The 25,485-nt window shown below is 43.3% G+C and overlaps 1 protein-coding gene across 1 annotated transcript in view; it reads left to right on the top strand.

Annotated features, from left to right (window-relative positions):
- Positions 1-25,485, top strand: part of triob (trio Rho guanine nucleotide exchange factor b) — a gene marked incomplete at its 5' end in the record, with an annotated part of 89,994 nt that overhangs the window by 19,207 nt on the left and 45,302 nt on the right. The window contains 6 exons of the mRNA XM_079274934.1: positions 16,759-16,833; positions 17,403-17,517; positions 19,338-19,530; positions 20,699-20,803; positions 20,952-21,422; positions 22,712-22,834. Of these exons, the coding sequence (XP_079131060.1) occupies positions 16,759-16,833; positions 17,403-17,517; positions 19,338-19,530; positions 20,699-20,803; positions 20,952-21,422; positions 22,712-22,834 (1,082 nt within the window). The remainder of the gene's footprint in view (positions 1-16,758; positions 16,834-17,402; positions 17,518-19,337; positions 19,531-20,698; positions 20,804-20,951; positions 21,423-22,711; positions 22,835-25,485) is intronic.

The following is a 25,485-nucleotide window of genomic DNA, read 5'->3' as shown; positions in this document are numbered from 1 at the left end:
GTGGCATAATGATTAAAGCAGAGAGCAAACACGTAACCTTTGTGCTCCCCTTAGTGATCACTGGCCACTCTTTTGGGTGTTTGTGCACGCATGCATGTGTATCCATGCATGTAAGTCAGATATTCCATCCGGGAGTCCCATGGTCCCCTGTTTGCATAAGCCAGTTGTTTTCAGGGCCGTAATAACAGTGGTTAGCCGTGGGATCCAACAGTCGCCTCCTGGCTGGGAGACGGGCTGTGGAGCCATAGCCTGAAGTTCCCTGTCTGCTGTGTATGTACTCAACAGGACATTGTCTTGTTGAGGTCAAGTCTAGTGAAATTCTATTCACAGAGGAATGGAGTGACTGAGAGACGGGCAGAGAGGAGAGATGAGGAGAGGGAGGGTAGGAATGGAAATCACTGGAGAAGAGTGTCAGAGAGGGCAAGACGTGGTAGGAAACAAAGCAATAAAGCGGAAGATATGGATGAGGAGAAAAGTGAGGATGAGGCAGGGAGGAGGATAACAGAGAATAGATGGCGTTATAAAGAGGACCAGGGAGGGGTAGAGGGTGACAGGAGAGGAGAAATGCATATGTACACCAGCAGCAACGATCCACACAAACTCTCTCTGGACACATATACACACCCACACACACAGGCATTAGGTAATAAAACAATAATGTCCATAGCTACCAAAAGTGTGTGTGTGTGTGTGTGCGTGGGTGTGTGTGTGTGTGTGTGTGTGTGTGTGTGTGTATGTGTGTGTGTGTGTGTGTGTGTCCCTCTGGGAACTGGCTCTGTCTGCTGAGCTTGTAAACAGGAACTATCTTGCTTTTGGCAAGCTGGAAGCCCTGCAGGTGCACACACACACACACACACACACACACACACACACACACACACAGTAAAGACAATTGGATTTGGTAAGTTATTATAGTTTTGGTCTGTTTGCTGGATTTGTTGAGACAGAAATCACAGTTTGAGTCCCTGTTTATCATGCAACACTGTTGGAGACATTCATTACAGACACTCTAAATTAAAACAAAAAGGAAGCAAGGATGCTCAACGGCATTTTTGCAGCTTTATTTATCCTTTTCTTTTCATTCCAAAAGCAACTACACAGGTAAGAACTGACACTAAGTCACTGCTGGATTTTATTTTAAGCATCCCTGATATTTTTCTTTTGTTTGCCACTGATGTGTTTCACAGAGCCTGCTGCCTGTACTCTTCCTTATCTCCACAACGTGCAGATTCCAGTGTCATCACAGCACTTGTGTTGTCCCTGAGGTTTGTAGAAGTAAATAATCCTATTATCAGAGCTCAGCTGCTGCTCTGTTGGTGCTGCTGTCAGCTGAGGACATGGTGTGGCTGACCTGGCAGTTCTGCTGTGAAATAGGGAGTTGGTCCTTTATGTTTTGTCCCATGCAGGAACACGCTTATTGTCTGTGCGAATGCAATATTGTCTGTTCGGTAAAAATGTTGGGCGCACCAGATTTGTCTGTTGTGAGCTCTAGTTTTAAGTTTATTTGGAAAATTTGGGCTAAAAACTAAATGTGAGTCGGTGCATGTTCCCACCACCTACCTTTTCATGACAATAAAAGCAGTTGGTGTGACAAGAGTACATGTTCAATTCAGCACGCGTGTGTCTTAAAACAGAGAAATCACATCATTTTGTTGCTGCTTTCCACAGATGGCATGTGTTTGTTTTTAGTGAATGGTTGTTCCTGTCACACGTGCATCCTGTGCTGTTTTTATCAGCCACTATGTGGATAGAGAGGAGCTGACATGCAATAATGGCCCCTTGCCTCGACTCCTCGACACCTCTGCTTTTCTTGTTCTTTTATTTGTGGGGGGGGGGGCTTTCTTGTGGCACGAAGGCGCATGATAGCGAGGAGCAGCACGACATGAAATGTCTTTACAGAAACAGACACTTTCAATGTCAGTGTGTATTTGAAAAATCTGTTTACATCAACCTTTTAAAGCGTCTTCTCTTTGTTGATATGCTCATTTTTTCACCTTTTTCATGTGCAAAATCAAAAGTGCTCATAAAAGCAGGAGGATAGATGGACAGATAGATAAACTGTATTCATCCCCAGGGGGAAATTGGTTTAATGGGGACAGATCTTCCCTCTGCCTCTCTCTTTCTCTTGTCATCTCTCTCCCATTGCCTGACATCATCAGTTCAAGTCCCATCTGCTTTGGGCCATAACTGTCGAAAATGAATGAAGGACAGCTGACGTGATTTTGTCTCAAGCACTTCCTCTTCTTTCTCTTTCCTCCTCTGCCCTCTTTTCATGTAAGGCAGTTAGTAACACACTGGACCACAGGCACACCCATTCCTTACTCTCTCTCCCTTCTGCACCCTGACTGTCAAGTGTAGTTTGGTGCGCTGTGGTTTATTGGCTTGGTTTTGTTGTGCGGTGGGACAATCGGAGCACGATGTGGATGGAGGAAGCTGATGAATAGTGCTCCCTGAGCCGTACAAAGCGTCCTCTTCTCCACTTCATTGGTGTTTGAAGGGACTGAGCTGGCTGCCCGGTTTGTACTGTATACTGTTGTGGGCTCACAAGCAGGCAGATGCACGTGGACGCTCGGCACTGAAAAGGGCTTTTATGCTTTTTGTTTGTGTCGATTCCCTCTCACACTGACTACTTCTGTCATGGTCTCACTCTGATACAGTAACAGGGCAAAGTGCAACAGTTAGACAGTGTATGGAGGTCACAGATACGGGCCACAAAAGAATATTGCAGTCCTCTTGATGAATTCAGAAAGTAAGTAAAGGTCAACATGCCTGGGTCACAAGGGTATAATACTAATAATAATACATTTTATTTATATAGCGCTTTTCAAAATACTCAAAGACACTTTACATTAAAATCATCATATATAAAAGCAATACACTAAAAACATAAAATACACAATAATAGTCACACATTAACAGCAGAGGGGGGGGGGGCGAGAGGGGTGGAAATTACAGACAGAAACACAACGTTCAGTTCCATTGGAGACTTTGAGATATGGTGAGGTCATCTATTTATTGAGGTTATTATAACAAAGATGCTATATGTTATGCCATTGCAAAATAAACTAACAAGTCATCTCCATCTGCAAAGACATGACCTACTACACACTCACTCATCTGTTTGTGTGTCCCTGTCACAGCTGACTCCCCCAACCCAACCCAACCCATGCCTCTTTCTCAGAGGTGACAATCCCCCTCAGCTATTTATTCCAACAGGATCATTCAGATATGTGACCTGCCCCGTTTTCATACACAGACAGCAGGACAGACCGAACGTTCAACTCACCGAGACCAGACACCAACGCCACCAATGTAGCGCAGTTAGCTTTTAGCTGTTTTTGTGCTTGAATAATGACTTTCCAGAACCAGAGGACATATTTGACACCTCAGTCTTGGGGATCTAAATTCTTGATGAGTTGCAGTGTATAACCACAGGATTACAGTTGTTGTTTTTTGCCACTTTGGTACACTTTGGATTGTTATCTGTGACACAGAACATGGCTGGTCTGACCATGTTGTTCCGTTTCCACTACCTTGGCCTTGTCAAGGACAGGAAGGGTCGGCTGACTATGGAACCATGTCAGACAGCTCGCCAAGTTGGTAGGTGGTCCCAGAAAAGTGCTGTGGAGAGAGAATACTGGATAGAATGTGTATGTTCATGTTTTTTAGGGATTGTATTTATTGGATGTTTGTCAAAAATGTATGCGCATAATATGGTAGTAACATGATAGTCTTCATTTTATGTCAACACTTTGATATCAATCGACTGCAGCTTGTGTGCTGATGCGTGATGAAAGGAGTTTTAGATGCTGGATCGTGACTTTTTTGGCCTTGCTTTTGAGCTCCATGTCGTGTAAACCCACTTTTAGAGCTTGTCAGAGCTTTCCTCACAATTTGGAAAATAATGGTGATCCTTTGAGATGACTGTCAAAGGATAATGACTGTTCCTTTGAGAGACAACAAAGAAGCTTAATTTCCCTCTCGGAGTAAACAGTGAATGAGCTCTTTATTTTGTTTCCTCCGCTTTACACATGATTATAAATGAATAAACTGATTACTGATGTATGCCTGCTTTAAAAAAAAAGTATTCTTTGATATTAGTTTTGCATTTTTTTATGCAACTCTAAGAATACTGTGTCAGAAGACTTTTAATTCAAGACTTCAAGCAATTCATGTCAGAAACTTCTCTTACATATTTGTATAAAACAAGGTGATTGCACTTCAGCATTGACATTTAATTCAGTGCATGTCTCATACGTAGGTACTCGCTGTGCTCTTGATAAATACATGTGTAAAGCAGAGATGCTCACAAGTCATTTTTTGCAAGTCCAATTCAAGTCTTAAGTCTTTCAGCGAGAGTTCAAGTCTCAAGTCTCTTATGGTTGTAATGAACGTTCTGTCACCTGCTGCATGCCATCCGGTCTGCTTAGAACGCAGCATAGCTATATCTAAGGAAGTTATGCCATGTACTGCATCATCACTCCTTTATTTATGGGCACACAGTAGCAGCATTGTTTAGTTGGTTGGCATATTATCAATTGAAATAGGCTATTGCAATACAATTTGAGAAAACTTCACACATTGCTCTCGCCTCTCAAACCCAGAGATGCTCACACGTCATTTTATTTTTCTCCAAATCAAGTCTTAAGTCTCTGTGTGCGACTTAAGTGTGACTTGACTCCTAGTTCCAGGTCAAAGTCCCTATCCCTGGTGTTAATATGATCAGAAGGATGCTATTTACGTTAAGGGTCCTTATGGTGCCCTATAGTGCAAAATCTCACAGTGACCAGCGGAGTCAAATTATTAGTCAGAGAGGAGAGGAGATTACAACAAATCATCATTAAAGCCTATTTCACCCGCAAATCCACCAGCGACAACTGTGTGGTTGGCGTAACTTCTTTTCCCTGTGAGTAGCTAGACAGGCGCACAAGGGAGAAACTGTTTAATGCAAAGCAGCACTTGTTACTAAATCTTGTTTTGGGGAGGGGTTAGTGACATGGGGGGGGGGGGGGGGCACGGCAAAGAAAAGCCAGTTGGTGAAGGCAAAAAGGAGCTGGCAGTGCCTTTGGCTTTCTGCAGCTCAGTGGGTGGCGGGGCGTTGGCCGATATCGGGCACGGCAGTTGTTCAGTTGCCTCTTGGCCATACTGTACAACAATGGCACGGTCAGAAAAGCTAGAACTCGTATTGTGATAACTGCTGGAGACCCGTGTAGTGTAGGCCTAGACCGGTAGCAACGGCTCGGTGCTAGTTTTTGGTTTACAATGGCAGTGCTGGATAACCACAGCTGGCAGTACGCCCAGGCTGGGAAAACACTGATCAGACTCTCAGGTAGAGTATTCTCCATCATAAATACATAAATATATTCTGTAAATGTATATATTCATAAATATATTCTGTTGTTTTTATCCAGAATCCTGTTTATTTTAATTCACATTCTTCTATTTGTTGTCTGTGTATATTTGTCTTATAGTTGAAAGAATTAGATGATATTTCTAGGACGTAAAGGAGTAAACTATTTTCTTTTTCTACACACTTTACCGCCATCCGTCATACATATGGTGTCCTATTTCCAGTTTAGTATCTGGGTCATTGTGCTCAGCTTGGGTTGTGCTACAGTACACAGACACAAAACTGATTTCGTTGCAATTGGATATAAATAGAAAAAAAGTGACTTATGTTTGCTGAATGTTGAGGCTATGCTATGGCTGCTCACAAAATAAAACACACACTCAATAAAAAGTGTTGTTTTTTTCTCTCTCTTGCTCAATCACCAAGACTTGGTGCCTGCAGGGGTAATGAATGCAGATGTCTGAGGAGTAGCTCTGAAGCGATTACAAGAAATAGTGCTATTTATCATGAGGGACAGCACTGCAGAATGAGCTCACAACAAGGAAAGCTGAGCAGGGATTTATAACGCCTCCGGCATAATTTCATTTAGAATACGTATCCCAAGACCTTGCTCAAATGATCACGTCATGGGTGTTAATACTTACTTATGATGACGACTGTGCAATCAATTGAGCAATCCTTTCACTTGGGACAAGTGAACATTTGGTCTGCAGGACTTTTTCACTTTTATAGTAAGATCAATAGAAAAGTCAGACCGACTAAAAGCTAAAATATCAACGCTTATATATTGTCCCAGTAGAAACTGTGAAGGGAAATTAAAAGCTTGTCATCCAGTCGATGAACATCACACTTTGTTGCAGACTTTTAAAACTTAAGACTCCATACACATGAAGAAAGTGTAGTTGTCCATTTTTTATGCACCCCGGGAAGAATTGTATTTCTGTTTAAATGCTCGATGGATACAGAATGGAGTTCCGGCAAGTTGATAATGACAAGACAAGTTCTTCCAGTCAAAGAGCTTCTGTCCTCTGTTTCTGACGCAGCCAAATTGGACTTGTGCCTGTCAAAAGTGCTGACTGTTGGTGTAGCATTGCCTCACTTATTTTTTTTTTAATCCTTTCAAATTAAGCCGTGTTGCAGTGCGTGGGACACAAACCTCTATTAAAAGACAGATTTAAGTACTGGCAAGTGACACAGAGGGTTGCCAACAGTGAGGCCTAGAGGGACACTAAGCATGTCAGAAGTCAATAGAGCCAACAGAGGGAGGGGAGAATACAGAGAGAGAGAGACAGGGTGGTAGGACGTCTCGTGAGAAACAAAGAAAGAAAAGAGAAAAGAGGAGATTTGTAAATGACATACAGAGGTGAGGTTGTTATTCAGGCTCACTGAGGTGTGAAAGGGATAGAGAAACAGCTGTAGCACGATAATAAGAACACGTACAATACTTAGGTTCTGTCAAGGTCTATTACAACCTTAACCAGAATACAAGATTACAAATGAAACAGCCGCACATACACACAAACAGACACATTGTGTGCATTTCATTGACTACATCTTCCCTTTACTATTGTTACTGCAATATTGAAATTGCGATATGATTTTCCGTATTAGAGGGAATGATATTATTGTTCCCACTTTCGTTAAAAAACATATTAACATGATTATGGTGTGATTTTTGGGGTGATCTGTAGCAATCAAAGGTGTTTACTTGGGCCTGTGGAATATGATGTGTAGGCCATCTCTGCAGCAGGACAATATTTTATTTTAAATCATTTTGCCTGCTATCTGAAAATTGCAGTAGGCTATATTGCATTATGTTCTGCCCTACATAATACTGCTGACCATTGCTTATTTATGCACCTTTGCTGCTCACACACTGTACTTAATTAGAGTTCCTTTGAGGGTAGATCAGATGTGTTGTGCTGAATGGTGTGGATATGATTTACAGAGTTTTCTGTTCTCTCTGCACTGTATGATGAGTTGTTATTTCACAGAGCTCTTGATCTATAATATATATTTAGGTGAAGATGTCTTTGTTTCACTCTGTTTGTTCTGTGATGCTCAGTTATGAATTGCTTATACACATATTGTGGTCCAGAGTAACATTTAGATTATTTGTTTTGAGCGAAAGTGTGGAAATGTTGTTAGTAATGGGCTGATTAACAATAAATACAACTTTAACAGTAAAAGTACTTGTAAATCATATATTCTTAAGTACGGGACTGTTGGTCAGACAAAACAACTATTTAAAGACATCAGCTTGTGCCATGGAAACTTCTCATGGCCATGTTTCACCATTCTTTGCTAAATGATAAAAAACCTGACAGATTAATTAAATGATGAGTTATTATTAGTTATGCTCTGAACTTAAACAACAAAATAGCCTATTTGAAGCTGGTATAGTAACTCCATATATTGCTGATTAGGTTCAACAAATTGCAGGAAGAAACACATAATCACGGTTCTTTAGTGGTGGGACGGCATCGGTTTATCTGAAGGCGCCGCACTTACAGATTGAACACAGAAGCACGGTGCCAGAGCTCTACCATGAGATCAGTTTTTGTTTCCTACCCTTCCCATTTGTTATGACCTATTCATACCTTTCTTTGCTGTGCTTCGGGGTTATATCCAGGTCGGGGGGTTGCGGTAGGAGCAAAGTGTTATTTTTACTGTAAGCCACACTGTAACAACAATATGAGAAACCCAATGAAAGTTGAGCTCACCACAGGCCCCAGGCCCCCCCGCCAGCTCCTGCTGAAGGTCACAGCACTGGAGTAGAGCAGAGGCAGCGAGACGTGGCTTTGTGTGTGCGTGAGTAAAAGATAGGACAACAAATAAACGGAAAGGATGTACAGTTTAAGAGAGAGAAAGATTGAGAAATGGACGCTGCAGGCGGAACAAGAGGGAGATAGAGCTCTAAGTTGTTTATCTGATCGCCCTGTTGCACCGTGGCAACAAGCGCTTTCTGTTATTCTAGTCGGGGTTGTCACATCGGGGACACGACAAACATCCCGCTCGTAACAGCCCATTACGTGGACTCGACCAAACACTCATATTGTCCACAACAACATGGAGGGCAATGGCAGCATGATGTACCTTCACACGATGGTATTAAGCAGAAATGGTAAACAGCATCAGCATCTTCATATGGAAGATAAATGATGAGAGTGGATCTTTCTTAGCAGAATCAAATTGTATGTGATTACAGAGCTCAAAGCTGAATTGTTCGTTTGAGTCTCTTGGGTGAAATGGCCAAATAATTCCAATGTTAGATTCAATTTTTCAATTCAAGTCAATTCAATTTATTTTTGTATAGCCCAAAATCACAAATTACAAATTTGCCTCAGAGGGCTTTACAATATGTACACGTTTGACATCTTCTTGTCCCGGGACCCTCACATCAGAACAGGAAAAACTCCCCAAAAACCCCTTTAACGGGGAGGAAAGAGGAAGAAACCTGTGGGAGAGCAATAGAGGAGGGATCCCTCTCCCAGGATGGACAGACGTGCAATGATGTCACGTGTAGAACAGGATAGTGAATTACAACACATTCAATGTAATTACAGCACATTCAATGTATGACACAGCCATGACAGGAGGCAAGACCTGGTCCAGGTAAACCCGGATACACAGGAACCTGTGAGGCGAGAAAGCACAGAGACTCTGGTGAAGAAGCAGGTCAATAATGTGCATTAATGGTATCGGTAGTATGAAATAGTAATGTGAGTAATAATAAAAGTGATATTAGCAGTTGGAGTCAGCAGGGCCATGGTAGGAGGAAGGACCAGGGTCCAGATGAAACCATGCTCCATGGAAACCTGTGAGGAGAGACAAGGACTCCGGGGAAGAGACAAAATCAGTACTGTGCATTAATGGTGTCGGTAATAGGATTAATAATGTTGACAATGAAGATCGTAGTAGGTGTCAGCAGGGCCGTGGCTGGTTGAAGAACCAGTGTCCAGATAAAACTGCAGTCATCCTGTGAGGCGAGAAAGCACAAATACTCCGGGGAAGAAGTAAAGTTAGTAATGAGCATTAATGGGACATCAATGCATACAGACGGAGGTGAAGAAGAGGAGGAGAGAGGTGCTCAGTGTAGGAAGTCCCCCTGTAGTTTTTGCCTCTACCAGTTTGTCCATGGGCCGGTCCAAGGCAAGCCAGAGCCAGCCCTAACTATAAGCACTATCAAAGAGGAAAGGCTTAAGCCTACTCTTAATGTGGTGAGTGTGTCTGCCCCCCGGACTGAAACGGGAAGCTGGTTCCACAGAAGATGAGCTTGATAAACATTAAACTGTGAGAGTCAGCAGTTTAGTATGTTGATGCTCAGTATTTTATGTTTGACGGTTAAGTGCAACTCAAAGAGCCGCGATTGGCTTTGTTTCAAATTCCCAGGTGACCCCGAACCTCCAAAAGCAGACATATTGTGTGTCTTACCACTACATTGTTGACGATCGAAACACCACAGAACAGAAGAGCTTACTACATTGCCGCAAATGCCAGCTGATGACCCGCAGCCATTGTTGGTAGACATTCAGGGTTTGAGGTTTCCTGGAAGACACTGATGTTGCTTTTCTCAGATTGAGATCTTCATTTTGTGTTCAGCTGAAGTGAATTCCCTTGAGGATCTAGAGCAGTATGTGCCCTGCTTTTCTGCTTTGGTTCTGTTTCATCACAAAGCTGATAAAGTGGCACGTCCCTCTCTCCAAGGGAGCAGTATATTCTTAGAGCCCTGCAAAGGGTTTCAGTCTGCTACACAGTGAAACACAGGTCAGAACACATACGCACACACACACACATATATAAAAAACACAAAGTTGCAAATGTATACCTGCATAGGCTCACACAGGGGTAGCCATGCACACACAGCCACAAACAGTAAGGCGTATGCACACACTCTCTAACTCGAGCACAGTAATGACTATCCGCTTTCACACTTCCTCTGTTTCGGCGCTGTTCCCACATTCTAAGCCAGTCCAAGTCGGGCCATGCTGAGCCAAACCAGGCTGAGCAGTGGGACGAATAGCTCCCAGTTCTCTCTTTTCACTCAAACTCATAGTGAGGTTCGCATGCTGGGCCCAGAACTGAAGTATGAACGAGCCATCTGAAATCCATCACATTCATATGCACAGTAAATCTTTGTATATAGCAGACAGTCAGTTCTTACAAAGGGCTTACATTTATACAGCTGTGATTAATAAAAAGCATCCATTTGTTGTTCTGTACAGGGACAGATTGCTGTCCCAATGAAGTGCTGGCTGCACATCATTGCTATAAAATGCATTTCATATAGGGGCGACTGCTCTGACTGTTTGGATCCTAAACGCAGTTATCCTCGCTGGAAGCTGAAATCAGGTTTGTGTTGAGCTGGTCAGCACAACAGCCAGCAAAAGTTGTGCTGTAGTATTTCTGCAGTGTAATGTAGCTGTCCTTTCTGTCCTGTTCTGCTTTGCTACACATACAGCCGAGCTTGTAATTGCTCTGGCTTTGAGGCTACGAGGTTATGAGCCAGAGGATTGGCATCATGCGGTGTGCCAGGCTGTGCGGATCCACCATGTACAGTCTAGCCTGTGGTCTAAAGAATTGGAAGCGAAGGGATTGGCACAATTCACTGAGGTCCGTCTGTTCAGACGTGCTGTGGAGAGACGACAGAAACATGCGTTTAATTTTAGCGTTGTGAGTTAGGTGTATGATGCTTGTTTATATCGGCACATGTTACAATTTTGGTCAGGGGTTTGTAAGCCTTTTTCCAGTTCTGATCTAAACGTAGTGCATTAAGTCCCCATTACATCTCATAAAAGCCCTCTAGAAACAAGTCTGTAAGCCAGTGTGGATTCTCAAGGATGCCCGATGTTTTCAGTCTGTGGTGTGAATAATTAGTGAAAGGCACGGACACAATCTGTTCTGTAGTAGTGTATTGGAATCAGCATGTGAGTGTTTTCAGCCTGGACTTAACAGAGCAAAAGGAAATGGATTGGCACACTTTCTGTGCGTTGTCCAGTTTTACTTCCCCTGATACACAGCAATGTGAATTTAAGGATGGCTCTCGTTCTCTGTCTCTTTGCTTTCTAAATTCATTCCATTTGTCTCTGGTCCCTAAGTTCTGTTTTGCCTGTTTCCCTTGTCAAGGCAATACATTAACTTCATGGCCTTGTCTTGCAGCATCCCACTGTTTTGGACACTGAACTGTTGTTGCATAGTTAATAAATGGAAAAGAGCTTCGATAAGAGGGACCAATCATTCACCAACTGCCTATACATGTCGTGGCAATGCAAATTACCAATATAATAAATACTTCCACTATTTCACTTTGAGATGCATAGCTCACAAGCAAGGGTGTTGTCCTTCTCCAGCGTTGTCTCATATCACTGATTCTGTTTGTGATGTTCATGAAGCAGCAATAGTCTCTGCTCTTTGCAGATGATGTGCTTCTGTTGGCTCCATCAGATTGTGACCTTTAGCACGCAATGGGGCGGTTTGCAGCCGAGTTGATAGTTACTACCTCTCAGTTTGAGGCCATGTTTTTCTGCCGGAAAATGGTGGTTGCGCCCTCACAGCCCCAAACGAGTACCTCGAGTATCTCAGTATAGCGGGAGATGGACAGATGGTTGGGTGTGTGTCCGTCCGCAGTGCTGCGGGCTTTGTACCGGAGCGTTGTGGTGAAGAGCGAGCCGAGCCATAAGGCAGTCCATCTATGTTCCGACCCTCATGAGCTTTGGGTAGTGACAGAAAGAATGAGATTGCAGATACAAAGTGAGCCAAAGTGAGCTTCCTTTGTAGGATGGCTGGGCTCAGACTTCAAGAAAGGGCGAGGAGCTCACACATCCGAAGGGAGCTGAGAATAGAGCCGCTGCTCCTTTGTGCCAAAAAGAGCCCTCTGAGGTGGTTCGGGCATCTGATCAGGATGCCCCCTGGAGAAGGTTTTCAGGGCATGTCGAATGGTAAGCGACGCCGGGTTAGACCCAGAACACGCTGGAGAGATGATATGTTTCTTCTGGTTTGGGAATACCTGGGGGTCTCCCAGGAAGAGCAGGAAAATGTTGCTGGGGAGTGGGACATCTGGAATACCCTGCTAAGCCTGGTGCCCAGCGACCCTCCCCCGGGTAAGCAGAAGGTAGTGGATGCATGGAGCTCACAAGCAAGAGCATCGTTGTACAATATATCATGCATTATGTGTTGTCAAGCCAACCCAAGCACAAACAGACTCCACATGACATACTACTATTATCCCTTTGATTAATGTATTCATAAGATGTCTCTATTACTATATATGCAGAGAGAGATAGCATAAGTGCACATGTGAATGCCCATGTATGTATGTGTGTGTGTGTGTGTGTGTGTGTTCGTGCATGTGTGTCATGATGACATCTGTCATCCGCCACTCGTACATTAGTGTCTAAATGATCCACTACCTGTCATGTGTACAGTTGATCTCCTCAACTCGCAGTCATGTCCTTGTGTTTCCTGTTACTAAGTAGATACGTGAGGACAGAGGTGTCACAGTGAGTCATTTACTTCTCCTCTTCATTTCCTTGTTTTGAATTTTAGATTAAAAAAATAGTGATGACAAAAAATCTCACTGTAAAAAGCTTATTTCGTAGACATCATGCATTTTGCCTCATTCTACAGGGCGCTGAGTGCGGTCTGCCAGTAGAATGGATTGCTCTGATTATGAGCGTGTTATGAACAAGCAGCCTGTGATTGAAAAGCTTTATTTCATGCTCGGCAGACTTGTAAATGAGGGGTTGCGTGTAGTGAAGAGAGGAGATTGTTGTGTGTGCCTGTGTGTTCTGGTGTGTTAGTGTGTGCAGTGAGAGGCGATGATGGGATTTCATGAATCACAGTGTATAGGGTCATATTTTATCTCTGTAGGATAGTGTGCGCTTTATTGCTGCGTATGAACATGATGCAAATCAGGAAAGGCTCTGTGGTTGTTGTTTTTTTACTTTTTGGAATTGTGCCTTTTTAATGTTGACATTATAAGTATTGCGCCATCATACCATGGAAACAACTTATTCCTCACCGGCAGCTGTATTTTGCAACGCTCCATTATTTTTGTGATTTTTATTTTTGTGATCAGTACAACGCTTTATGTGGAATTGGCCAACCTGACCAATCTGCAAAATCCCGTTTTCCAGCGTTAAGAGGTGCAACTTGTATGACGGCCACATGTGTTTCTAGCTTACTGCAGCCTTCCACACAAAACCGAAAGTACATGTCCGTCCAGCTTTCTGCCAGATTCAGTCCAACGTGGTACGAACTGCAGTTTGGGCAGTGCTGCAGCAGTATAATAGAGGGCAGTGTTGGCTCGGTGCCAGGGCCAGTATCTTACGTAAACCACCACAGTAAGGAATGTGTCTGGACACGCTTCACAGGAAAACACACACGCGTGTGCCAACACACAAAGTGCAAGAGGAGTATTGCTTCTTTCTGCTTGGGCCCTGTAGTGCAGATGCTCAACACACACACACACACACACGCACACAATGAAATGCTCTTTAAAGTCTATGTCTCTGTTTTTAACGTCTTTCCAGCTGTTGCCATGCTGAGTCCTCTCACCTCTTCTCTGTGTATGAGAGACGAGGTTTGGATGAGAGACAGGTGTGGCAGGTTATAAAGAGGCAGCCAGCAACAGAGAAGATCATAATACCTATGAGTGTGGATTGTAAGGACTCACTCTGTTTAGCCCCCCCCCCCTCTCTCTCTCTCTCTCTCTCGTGGAATGAGAAGGAGACCATTATCGCTACCTCAGTCCCATCTCCTCTCAGCTAGTTGTGACATTATCCTTGAGTCAGGTTGTGTCCAGCCCGGCCACTTCCCACTGTGAGCTTATGTGCAGTCATCCTGACTGCTGCTCCTGACCGTGGATGAAAGTGATATTACAGGAGCCATTCAAACCTGTAGGAGTTATTTAGCCATTATCTGTCTCGCTGTACACTGTACACTTTGTCTGTCCCCCATATTCTTCTATTCGCTGTCTGGCTTGAATCATTAGCTGCCTGTGCTTCTCTGTTCCTGACGTTTAATACCACTCACTTTGTCTTTGTGTCTCCAATTCAGTCTGCCTTTGATCTATCCATCTATCTATCTATCTATCTATCTGTCTGTCTATCTATCTATCTATCTATCTATCTATCTATCTATCTATCTATCTATCTATCTATCTATCTATCTATCTATCTATCTATCTATCTGTCTGTCTATCTATCTATCTATCTATCTATCTGTCTATCTATCTATCTATCTATCTATCTATCTATCTATCTATCTATCTGTCTATCTGTCTATCTATCTATCTATCTATCTATCTATCTATCTATCTATCTATCTATCTATCTATCTATCTATCTATCTATCTGTACATCTGTCTATCTATCTATCTATCTATCTATCTATCTCTCTATCTCTCTGTCTCTCTGTCTTTACATTGCATTTCGTCACATCCCTTTTTTTCTCCTTCATATCCTCAGGTCATAACTCATTTGTGACCTGGAAGTAGCAGTCATAGGTTTAATGATAAATGTCTTCATTGTACCGTTTTTCTCTCTACTTGCATCAAGCTGGGTGCTGAAAAATATTCCAATTTTGAGAGCAAATACTCAACTTTGAATAATCACTGGTTCCTGCCCGAGATTATGGCTTTACTGTAGTTTAAAATTTATTTTGAATCATGACTGACTTTTATTTGAGGGCATTCGGTTTGAGCGTGTGTGTGTGTGTGTGTGTGTGAGTGCATGATTAAGCTCTCGGGCTAGCATTATCTAATGAGCTCATTGCCATTAGTAGTCGGTGTGATTAAATGTTTATATTATAACTGTCAAAGCAGCATAGTGTTTATGTAAAGTTGTTGCTCTTTCCTCGACAGTAGTTGCTTTCCTTTTTGACCCTTACGCTCTGTTTACCAAAACGGAGCGAAAAAATATTTCTTATATTTTCATGTTTTCTTCCCTCGACGGCATTCTTTATGATTATGATTTGCTGTTCGCACACCACTTCAAATACGTGTTTCCTTATTTTGCCCGTGTGCTTATGTAAAGGAGGATATTTTGTGTGTGTCTGTGTGTGTAAATGCGAGGGAGATGACTCACAGCTAAAATGAGCGACATCTGATGACATCATCAGCTAACTGCATCTGCAGAGAGGCACTGCCCCCCCCCCCCACACACACACACACACCTCCTCACTCGCACGCATTCATATTCTGTGGTCAAAACTGAATAAAGCAATATCATGGTTGATGTGGGGTTTTTTTTGTAAATGCCGCATTATAGCTTCCAGCTATGGATGACTGTGCATTCCAGTGCTTTGATTGTTTTTATTTCCATTTGCTGCATTTCCATAATGGAATTGTCCAGAATAGTATTTTTTTTGTGGGTTTTTATGACTCTGCGCCGACGACAGCCGTTGTCAAGGAAGTGGTGTCTCAGTAGCGCCTGGAGGAAGTTTCTTCGAATTTGACACAAACGTCCAGCTGGACTCAAGGATGAACTGATATATTTTGGCAGTCAAAGGTGAAGCTCACTGTGACTACACATCCGTTCTATTCTTGTGAACGCTATATCTCAGGAACGCCCTGACCACCCGTAACTGCCATAACTTAAGAAGTCATATGCTAATCATGACAATTTCATACAAATGAGGATAAAATGATGAAGTGATGACAGTTTGTACGGACATGGATGTACATGGTGGAGGCATATAACCGTGAGGTGGTAATTCTAGGTTGTTTGTGGTAATCATAAAGTTATTCACTGTTGCAGAATTTGTAATGTTAACCAAATAAGAATACACTGAATATACACAAAAAGAAACATAAGTTATTATCAGATACGTTATGCTGTCGAAATTAAGAAAATATCTTTTGGTCATTTGACTATATTGCACATCGTTCCATTATTCTGTTCAGAGGACCATCGAAATCAGTTGTCTTCACGACGAACTGCTCTGATACAAAGATGCAGGTGTGTGTGTGTGTGTGTGTGTGTTGAGTTGCTCCATTTTGCTTCCTGTTATTAACCAGTGTGCCATACGTTGAATCAAGCAAGCCCATGGTTGGAAAAAAGTGTTAGAGTGGTGTTTTTATGAAATGCAGCTGATGGTATTGTCCAAGGTGTACGTCCATGCATGTTGTATAACATTGTTGCCTTTGAAACAATATGTCACAGAAAGTTGATTGGCTGGTTGAGTTTTCTTTCCTCATTGGCTGTAGACAATGACTTGACTGAAGTCATCTGGATTAAAACAAGCAGTTTGCCGGGTCAGTCAAACAGCAAACACTAACCATGAAAAAAATATCCTCTTCTTGACTGAATTGATGATAGAGATTCATTTGTCTTTGTGTTTTTGAATTTTTGAATTTTTGTTGCAAGCCACCTGCCTCGCTTACCTCTCCATTTCTCTATGTGTTCCAGGGTTCCATCGCAATGAGGATATGAAGGCCATTGACGTGCTTCCTATCCTCAAGGAGAAGGTCGCCTTTCTCTCAGGTCAGATATATTCTACACTCATCTTGCACGGTTGTTGTCGCGTTAGCACGACGATGCAAAGCAATTTATCAGAAGAGATAAATGCGTGACGGGAGGTGAAGTCATCAAGATCATTTAGACCGAAGTGGAGGATTAAGTCATGTACAATATGCTCCTTTAAGTGTCAGCCAATCACAAAGACAGCTTTCCCTTTCAGCATCAATAAATCTTACGTTGTTTATTTTAGTACTTCCGAGAGTTGCAAAGTCATACTCTTGATCAGAATAATAACAGGATCACAAGAAGACGACAAGACGTGGCTCCTTTGCGTGAACGTCTCTGTGTGGAGTTGACGTAATTCCTGACTTTGTGTGTTTCCTGATGCACATGCATTTCACAGGATTAATGTGTGCAAAGCAGAGAAACCCCTGGACAAGTTGCTAGTCCATCACTGTGGTGATGCAGGAACAAAACATGTACCGCAGAGAAAAAGATTATTGACACCACTCTTCACTCACCACGTGGCTTAGCTCTGCTTCAGCCTTGCTGCAGTATATGAGCATTAATTGTTTGGTTTTTTTTATCCAAAGGTGGCAGAGACAGACGCGGAGGTCCCGTTCTCACCTTTCCAGCACGAAGCAACCACGACAGAATACGACCCGAAGACCTGCGCAGGCTTATAGCCTACCTGGCTACTATTCCCAGGTGGGAATAATTTACTTACAAACACACCAGTACACACGATTTCAGTGGAGGATTCTTACTTTTTTCAAACTGTGAACATGCACACACACACACACGCACGCACACGCACGCATGCACACACACACACACACACGCACGCACGCACACACACACACGCAGCTTTTTAGACCCCTTTCTTGATCCTGGGTTAATTTGAAACAGACTCCTCCTCTTGGTCTTTTGTGCAGTCACACTCGCACACCACCTTGCTTTGATTTACAACGCTGAAGCATAACCTGAGGCTACAAAGAGCTGGGATGCTTTTTATTTTGGATTCTGTGAATATTCAACCCCCCCGAGTCACATCCTCCTAACTTTCTAGAAAAAAGCTTTATGTAGGTTCCCACTCATTACTTTTTAGTAACTCTCCTCTTTCTCTCACTCTGCCATTGATCATGTCTCGTTAGAGTGAGACAGGTCTGATTAAACAACTTAGGTTGCAGCTTCTTTTTTCTCTCGTGTTTTAAAAGACGTTGGCTTTTCTTTCCTGTTTCCCAGTTTGCAGGAAGCATGTAGCCACAGGATGTTTTTGCAAGGTACTCCATTGCGCTCTGAAGTTCTCTGCATGCTGGTGTTCAAGTCTAGAAACCCCTTTCCGTCACATTTAACACTGAGCTCCAGGCTGTTCTGTTTGGAGTCAGTTGTGATTAGCTTGGAGGGGAGCTTGCGCTCGTCTGGTCTGCTTCTTCTGATCGCCCTGCGCTGCTCTTTCGAATGCTTCACAGGTCGGGTGCTTTGAGTCGTTTTCACAGAGTTTGGAGATTCGTCTTGAGGCGAGAGGTGGTCCAGATCAATTTCTGAAAAAAAAATTGGGTCCATGTTTCATCAGGGCTTCAGGGCACTCTGGGATTCTTGGAGTGCAGACCAAGCTGGATTAAACTGTTAAATGTGAAAAACGTACTCTGTATTCCTTCCTCTGTCCCATTCTAATATAATGTATTACAACCATATTCAAACATTTCTGTTGTTTTTAGTGCTTTTCTCTTAAAGCAGTATGTGGCGTTGCAGTAGCTTTCTGTGTTTAGCTGTGTTGGAGGTAAGTTAGGAGGAGATAAGATATGTCTGTTTTCATCTGTCAGTTTGAGGCGCAGAAGGAACCAAGTGTCACGAACTCAGAAGGAGGTCTGCTTGATTTCTCTTGCTCCCGTCTAAATATTTCTTTTGTCTTTCCCCTTCTGCTACATCTGCTTTCCTCTCTCTCTCTCTCTCTCCTCTCCCTCCTCTCCCTCCTCACCCTGTTTTTCTCTACCCATTTGGCCGCCTATCTGTTTTCAGAGAGTGAGGTCAGAGAGAGTTAGAGCAGGAGGGCCTGCGTTTGTTTCCGTCTCCTAGCTAGACACATTGAGATTAAAGCCTTTAACACCGAGAAACAACCTTTTATGGACTTATACAGCACCAGCACTCCTGGTAAGCAGCAGTGGAAATTTCAACGCTTGAACGTTTTAACACTTTTTTTCCCTCTCCAGATGCTCTGGAGATTTGCACGGGATTTGACTTTAAATGTTTTTGCCACCTTTGCATTTAGATGTTATGTGTTTGGTGGCTTTGAAGTGTCTCCGATTGTGGTATGTTGTGACGGTGAAGTGAGTCAATGGTTCGACATTGTTTCTTTCAGCTCATTCAGGATTGTTCAGTCTCAAATCAATCACATCTGGTTGCTTTTGTCACTTGTTTATACTCTGTCCCCTAAGCTACCCGAATGGTTTGAGCCTAATAAAACCATTAGAAAGTAATATATCTTCACACGCTGTAATTTGCTATTCATTCCTGTTTCTTTGCAGTGAGGAGGTGGCCAGACATGGCTTCACAGTCATTGTGGACATGCGTGGTTCTAAGTGGGACAGCATCAAGCCTCTGCTAAAGATCCTCCAAGAGTCTTTCCCGTCTTGTATCCACGTCGCCCTCATCATCAAGCCAGACAACTTCTGGCAGAAGCAGAGGACCAACTTCGGCAGCTCCAAGTTTGAATTTGAGGTTGGTGACACTCTACATACTTTACCTCTAATGCACAAAACTAAAGCCTTTAACATACAGCCTGGTTTGTTGTTGTGGATGTTAGAGTCTCTTTTATTTGAATAGGTTAATGATTATATTACTGTTTTCTACACCAGATGGAGGTATTACTAGTGCTCATTGCAGCAGACTATTGTTCTATTTATTATTAAGATGAGTAATGTTTTCTGAGTTTAGACATCGGTCTTAATTTATCAGCTCTAATTGAGCTGCTGCTCGGTGACAGTGGCACTGCTCGGTCCTGTGTGGGCATGTGGTGGTGGTATATTTAGTCCTGACCCAGTTACTATGGGAACAGGAGATATAGGACATGGCGTTATAAGCGTTACATCCCAACAGTGGGGAGTTGGGTTTGGACTTATTGTTGTTTTTTTTTACAATGTGCAAAGTTCTAGATGGGGGAAGTGATCAAGATGTGCTCTCTCCGTCGTCCTCGTCAAGTACTGTTGAGTTTTCACAACTGCTGCGCATTATCCAGCAGTACCAGATGATGTTTTTATTGCACCCCCCCCCCCCCCCCCCCCCTGCTGCCAACGTGTGTAGGTTCACCCCTCAAACAACAGCTACTCGTGTGTCTTAGTTTGCGTGCAGTTCAAAAGAAGCGTTGGAAAAAAAAATACCTTTTGTTCAAATAGCTTCTATACTGGAGAGCACTCAGGCAGGCTCCGACCCCAAATCCCACCATTTATTTTGCGTTTTTATTGTGCTCCCCTTGCTCTCGTGAACCTCTGCAGTGTTTGTTTTTTCACTTCCTCAGACTTTATATTCGTGTCTTTCCATCTTATTAACAAGAAAGCAGCTTAAAATGTCAGGAATGCTGTGTTTTTGGTCACCCCACCTATCTAAACAGCAGACATGTGGAGCCGCTGACTCTGCACATTGTTTTCAAAATCTTGGTTTAACAGTTGATAATATGTTGGCAAGTTAACATTTGATTAATTTGGAGTATGACGATGATGATGACTGTGATGGTGATTCAATTGTGTTGGTCTTTCTCTCTTTGTCTCCTTCTTATCCTCCCTTTTTCTTGTTCACTTCTTTTCTTTGCCTGTATTCATCCGTCTTTCATTGTTTTCTGTCTCTTCATTGTCACCTCTTCATCTGTCCCACATGCACCCACCCACACCAGACGGTGATGGTCTCCTTAGATGGTTTATCCAAGATTGTGGACTCATCCCAGCTGACAGCTGACTTTGAGGGCAGCTTAGAATACAACCATGATGAATGGATTGAGGTTTGGATACTTCATTTTTTTGTTCTGCTCATTGAAAGTTACACACAGAAAACTTTATCTGCAAGATTCACTTTACTTAGACTTGATTAGGTGAAATTCAGTATTCCCCATGTTGGAAAATAAAGTTCACTTTTGACTTTCATTCCAGGTGCGGCTGTCGTTTGAGACCTTTGCCAGCGACTCGGCGAGGGCACTTGCACGCCTCGAGGAGCTCCAGGAAACCTTGTCCCAGCGGGATCTCCCGCGGGACCTGGAGGGGTCTCGACGGCTCATGGAAGAACATGCGTCGCTTAAGAAAAGGGCCACCAAGGCGTCGGTGGAGGAGCTGGATGCGCAGGGACGAAGGCTGCTACAAAGGCTACAGTTACAAACTGCAGGAGGTGGAAGTGGCGGTGAAAGCGGGTACGGTAACCGCAGTAGCGGAGCGAGTGGAGATTCCAACGACCATCACCACGGCTTCCATGTGCATGCGGACGCACACAACATAGTTGCTAAGGTGACGGGTTTGCTGGATAAGTTGCACGGGACACGCCAGAATCTGCAGCAGCTGTGGCACATGAGGAAACTGAAGCTGGACCAGTGTTTCCAGTTGCTTCTGTTCGAACAGGACGCAGAGAAGGTCAGAGTGCTATTTCATTCTATTCTCCATGCTACTGTATATACATGATGCTCTAAACCAGGTCGATTTTGATTGGTTCCGCACTGCCTCATAAAAGTGAAGACAATGCGCTCAATGTAAGATTAGATCTGTGAAGACAGGGCGCTGGATCCTTCATGTGAATAATATGAAATGAAAGACGAGGACTGCACCCCAATGTGACTTTTTAATACTGCCACACGGACGTTTCGGGCAAGATACCCTTCCTCAGCGTGTATTCTGGCAAATTCACAATCACTACACCCAGGTGGTGTTAATTATAGGTGGTTGCAACCAGAACTCACTGCCTCCTCATTTCCTTGCTACTTGGTGCCTACGTGTTGATGTGTGCCAATGCACAACTCATTTCGTGATACATTTAAGTATTTCAATCTGCACAGAAGCTAATCTGATGCGTGAGCATGTGTGCATGGTCGGTATTTGAAAACATTACATCAATTGAGACGTTAAAATCCTAAAATCAACCTTTATCCCTGTGTATCCCAGATTAGCAAGGCATGGATGTATATCGTATTACAGATGCATTGGTGGACTGAAACTACTGGCAATTGTTGGCAGAATGTTAATGCACAATATCCTGATCATATTAATTCTTACAATTGGACGTGTGGATTTTTTTATTTGACAAATTCTTTTGGGAATATGAGATTGAGTTGTGTGTGTTTTTTTTATGCACTCAAGTCCTATTTTATATCTTGAGCAAATATTATCTGAGCTTGTTTGTGTGCATAGAAACGGAGAGGAAATGAATGTGTTTGAGTGTGTGCCGGTATGTGGTCAGTGTTTCAGAGAGTGTGATGTTGCGTGCCTGGTGCTGAGTAATAATAGTAACAATTTTAAACCGTGCAGAGCTGGAGGCAAATGCAGAGGCCTGCTAATGAAAGTGTCGGAGCTGTAATTAAACACACCTTTTCCATACACCAAGCATGTCGAGAGAGGAACATAGAAAGAATACACCGCCACATAAAGGGCTGAAGTGGACACACAAACACACACACACACACACACACACACACACACTCAGAGAGCGCTTGTTCTTCTGTTCTTACCTATTACAGAGGCGCTTTAACATGACTTCCTTCTCGAGGTCAGTGCAGCGATGAAAGGTTCATTACAAACACTCAAACAACAGGCGCTCTCTTATTCTCACTGCAGCTGCTGTGAGTAAACATGAGATGGAAAGACCCTTTTAATTCTGTTGCATTCTGTCAAACTATCTGCATTTTCTCTCCCTCTTTTGTTGTGTGTAGATGTTCGACTGGATCATGCACAACAAGGGGCTTTTTCTCACAAGTTACACAGAGATCGGAGGGAAACACCAGCAAGCGGTGGAGCTGCAGACCCAGCACAACCACTTTGCCATGAACTGCATGGTAAGAAGTTGTCTTTGTCTCTGTTGGGCACACACACACACACACATGCACAGAAACACACTCAGACACAGGCGATACGGTCATTACGATCATTCACAGTAACAAGCTAAGGCCTCCCACCCCTTCACAACCACCACACACACACATGCACCTTTTCTTTTATCCCAAACTATCCTCCTCCTTGGGCCATGACTCGCTGTAGACTTTATACTTTCTGTCCTGCCACTGTCTCTCTCGTATTATTCAGCTGTTTTCCATTCTGCCTCAACTCTGCCCCCTCTGTCATGTCTTGTCAGAGTGCCGTTCCCATAATTGACCCATATTACGTCCCTGCCCCTCCCAGAGACGTGTGCTGCCCTCTGTTGCTCGGCTTCCCAACCCTCCCTGCCCTCCCCTACCTCACTGTAGTCCGTGGAGCTCTGCTGTGGACTAATAAATGTAGCTGAAGACATTATACTGTGTTGACTCTGCAGTCCTAACCCGTCTTGGTCATGCTCGCTAAAAACATACGTCATAAAAACCTGTTTGTCTTCTGCCTACCACAAACCATACACTGCCCTATTTCCCTTATATTGCCACATTTTACTCTATTGCGACTAAAACTGCCCAAAAGAAAATGTTTTGTTTCCTTTTTCACCATTATACAGTATAAGTACGTTTTGTGATTATTGTTTTTCTTAATCCAAAAAAAGCACCTCAAAAAAGAGTCCAAGAGGCGCTCATACCCAAACATCTCACAGTGAATATGGTTGGTCTGGAAAGTGTAGCCAACAGGAAAAGGGGCCCATGGCCTCAATCCTCCCGCTCACAGTGTCATTGGTGTTCGTAACCGTGCGCAGCGAGTGGCGTCAACCTCAGGCCCCAGAGGTTGCCTCGTGCCTCAGTGACCACCCAAAGCCAGTTGTGTCAACACTGTGGGTTGAGATGAACAAATAACCCCCGAGAGAACAGTGGTAGAAAAGACCGATGGAACTGCATTATAAACACACATATTTTCACAATGCACTGGAAACACACACACACACACACACACACTCGGGTACACTCGGAGTGACCACCGCCCCCTCCACCCATTCTTCCACAGGAAGCAGCGCTTCCCCTTCCTGTTGCCTGCCTGGCTGAAAGGGAATACATCGTGTCAGGGCGTGTGTGTCTGTATAGATGTACTTTTTGGTCCTCTTGTTTCTGTGTGTGTTTCCAGTATACGTGTACATGTATAAATCCACATAAATACACAGGGCTTATCATGTTACAACGTGAGTCTCTCTATCACTCTTTAGATGAATTGATCTCTGGGTCAGAGGTGTTGCCCTCCTTTTCCACGTCTCTCTCTTTCTGTCGGTTTCTTTCTCTCTTTCAGTTTCACTTGCCCCATATACTCTCACCAGGTTTGAGTTAGGAAAACCTTCTCCCTATCTCTGCCCCTCCCTTTCCTCCATCCGTTTTTGGTTAAGGCTTTACCACCCTTTGTGCTTGAGTAGTCCAGCTTCTGGTGTCTAATCTAATTCATAATGTCCTACAGATGGCTCGAGGCCTCTGGCTTTATTGGTTGTGACTTGGATGGATGTGTGTGTGTTCTCTTTTCGGTCTTTTTGTGCCTGTGTCTTTTCCAAAAATGCCCATTGCTCCCCATGGAATAATTCCACATAAGGGCTATAGTAGTTTAGAGATACTTCTCCTGTTATATTTGATTTGTGTCTTTGTAATATTTATAGTAGGATTACAGTGGTTCTACTGTGTACCACTTACCTACTGCTTCGTACTCGAGAGCAGTTTGACTCCCTTGGTTTCTCATGTGAGCCATTCTTCTAAGCTCACCACTGTCTCTATTGTCCTCGAGGCAACATCAGACTTAATCGAGTGCTTTTATGTCCCAGTGCCACGATTTTCTGGATTTTGGTCAGTGGGGAATGGCTTTGCTGGGTTAGCATGCAAAAACTCCTACAAGTGAAAGTAAAGCTGTTCAAAAACCTTCTATTTCTAAATCCTAGTTTCGGAAGAAGAGGCCGTCAGAAGCAATCTCAAAGGCATATAGGTTCAACAAAACAATGCACCAATCCAGTGTCTTCACCGTTGATGAGAGCTCATCATTTGTCTCTGTCTGAGGGCTGTTCATCGTTCCTCCCCGTTGTGATTGAAACAAACAGACTAAGAGCCATAATCGGCTCCAGGAGCAGTAATTGAATAGAATAATAACAGGCTGTTAACACAGTTGTTAATTAGCGTTTGCTGATCCGCGCCTATCTACACAAAACAGCTTGGAGCCCATATATTAAAGAAAGACTGAATGATAAGAGACAAATGAGTTTCTTTTCAATATTCACACGGGGTATGCCTCCCAACTGAATGACTTTTTAATGCCCACAAGGGTGTGTTTGTGTGTGTGCGTGTGTGTGCATGCATCCGTGAGAAGTGGAGGGGTAGTTTATGACGAGGGTGCATGTGTTGACTTTCATTCTCACTGATATTACTCACTGTGTACGTTAATGTGATTGTGGCTACAATATTTCACCAACACGCTTTGATTGCCTTGTAGAAATACAGCTCGTCTAGCTGGCTTCACCTTCATGCACCATGGCCGCCCAAATGAAACCGCAACAATACTTCAACTGGCAGCCTGTGAATTTACCTCCACAGAATGCCAAAACACG

Source organism: Melanostigma gelatinosum, assembly GCF_949748355.1.
Source record: "Melanostigma gelatinosum genome assembly, chromosome: 9".
NCBI lineage: Eukaryota > Metazoa > Chordata > Actinopteri > Perciformes > Zoarcidae > Melanostigma > Melanostigma gelatinosum.
Note: the sequence above shows the minus strand (reverse complement) of the source record. Positions and strands in the feature narration are given on the sequence as shown.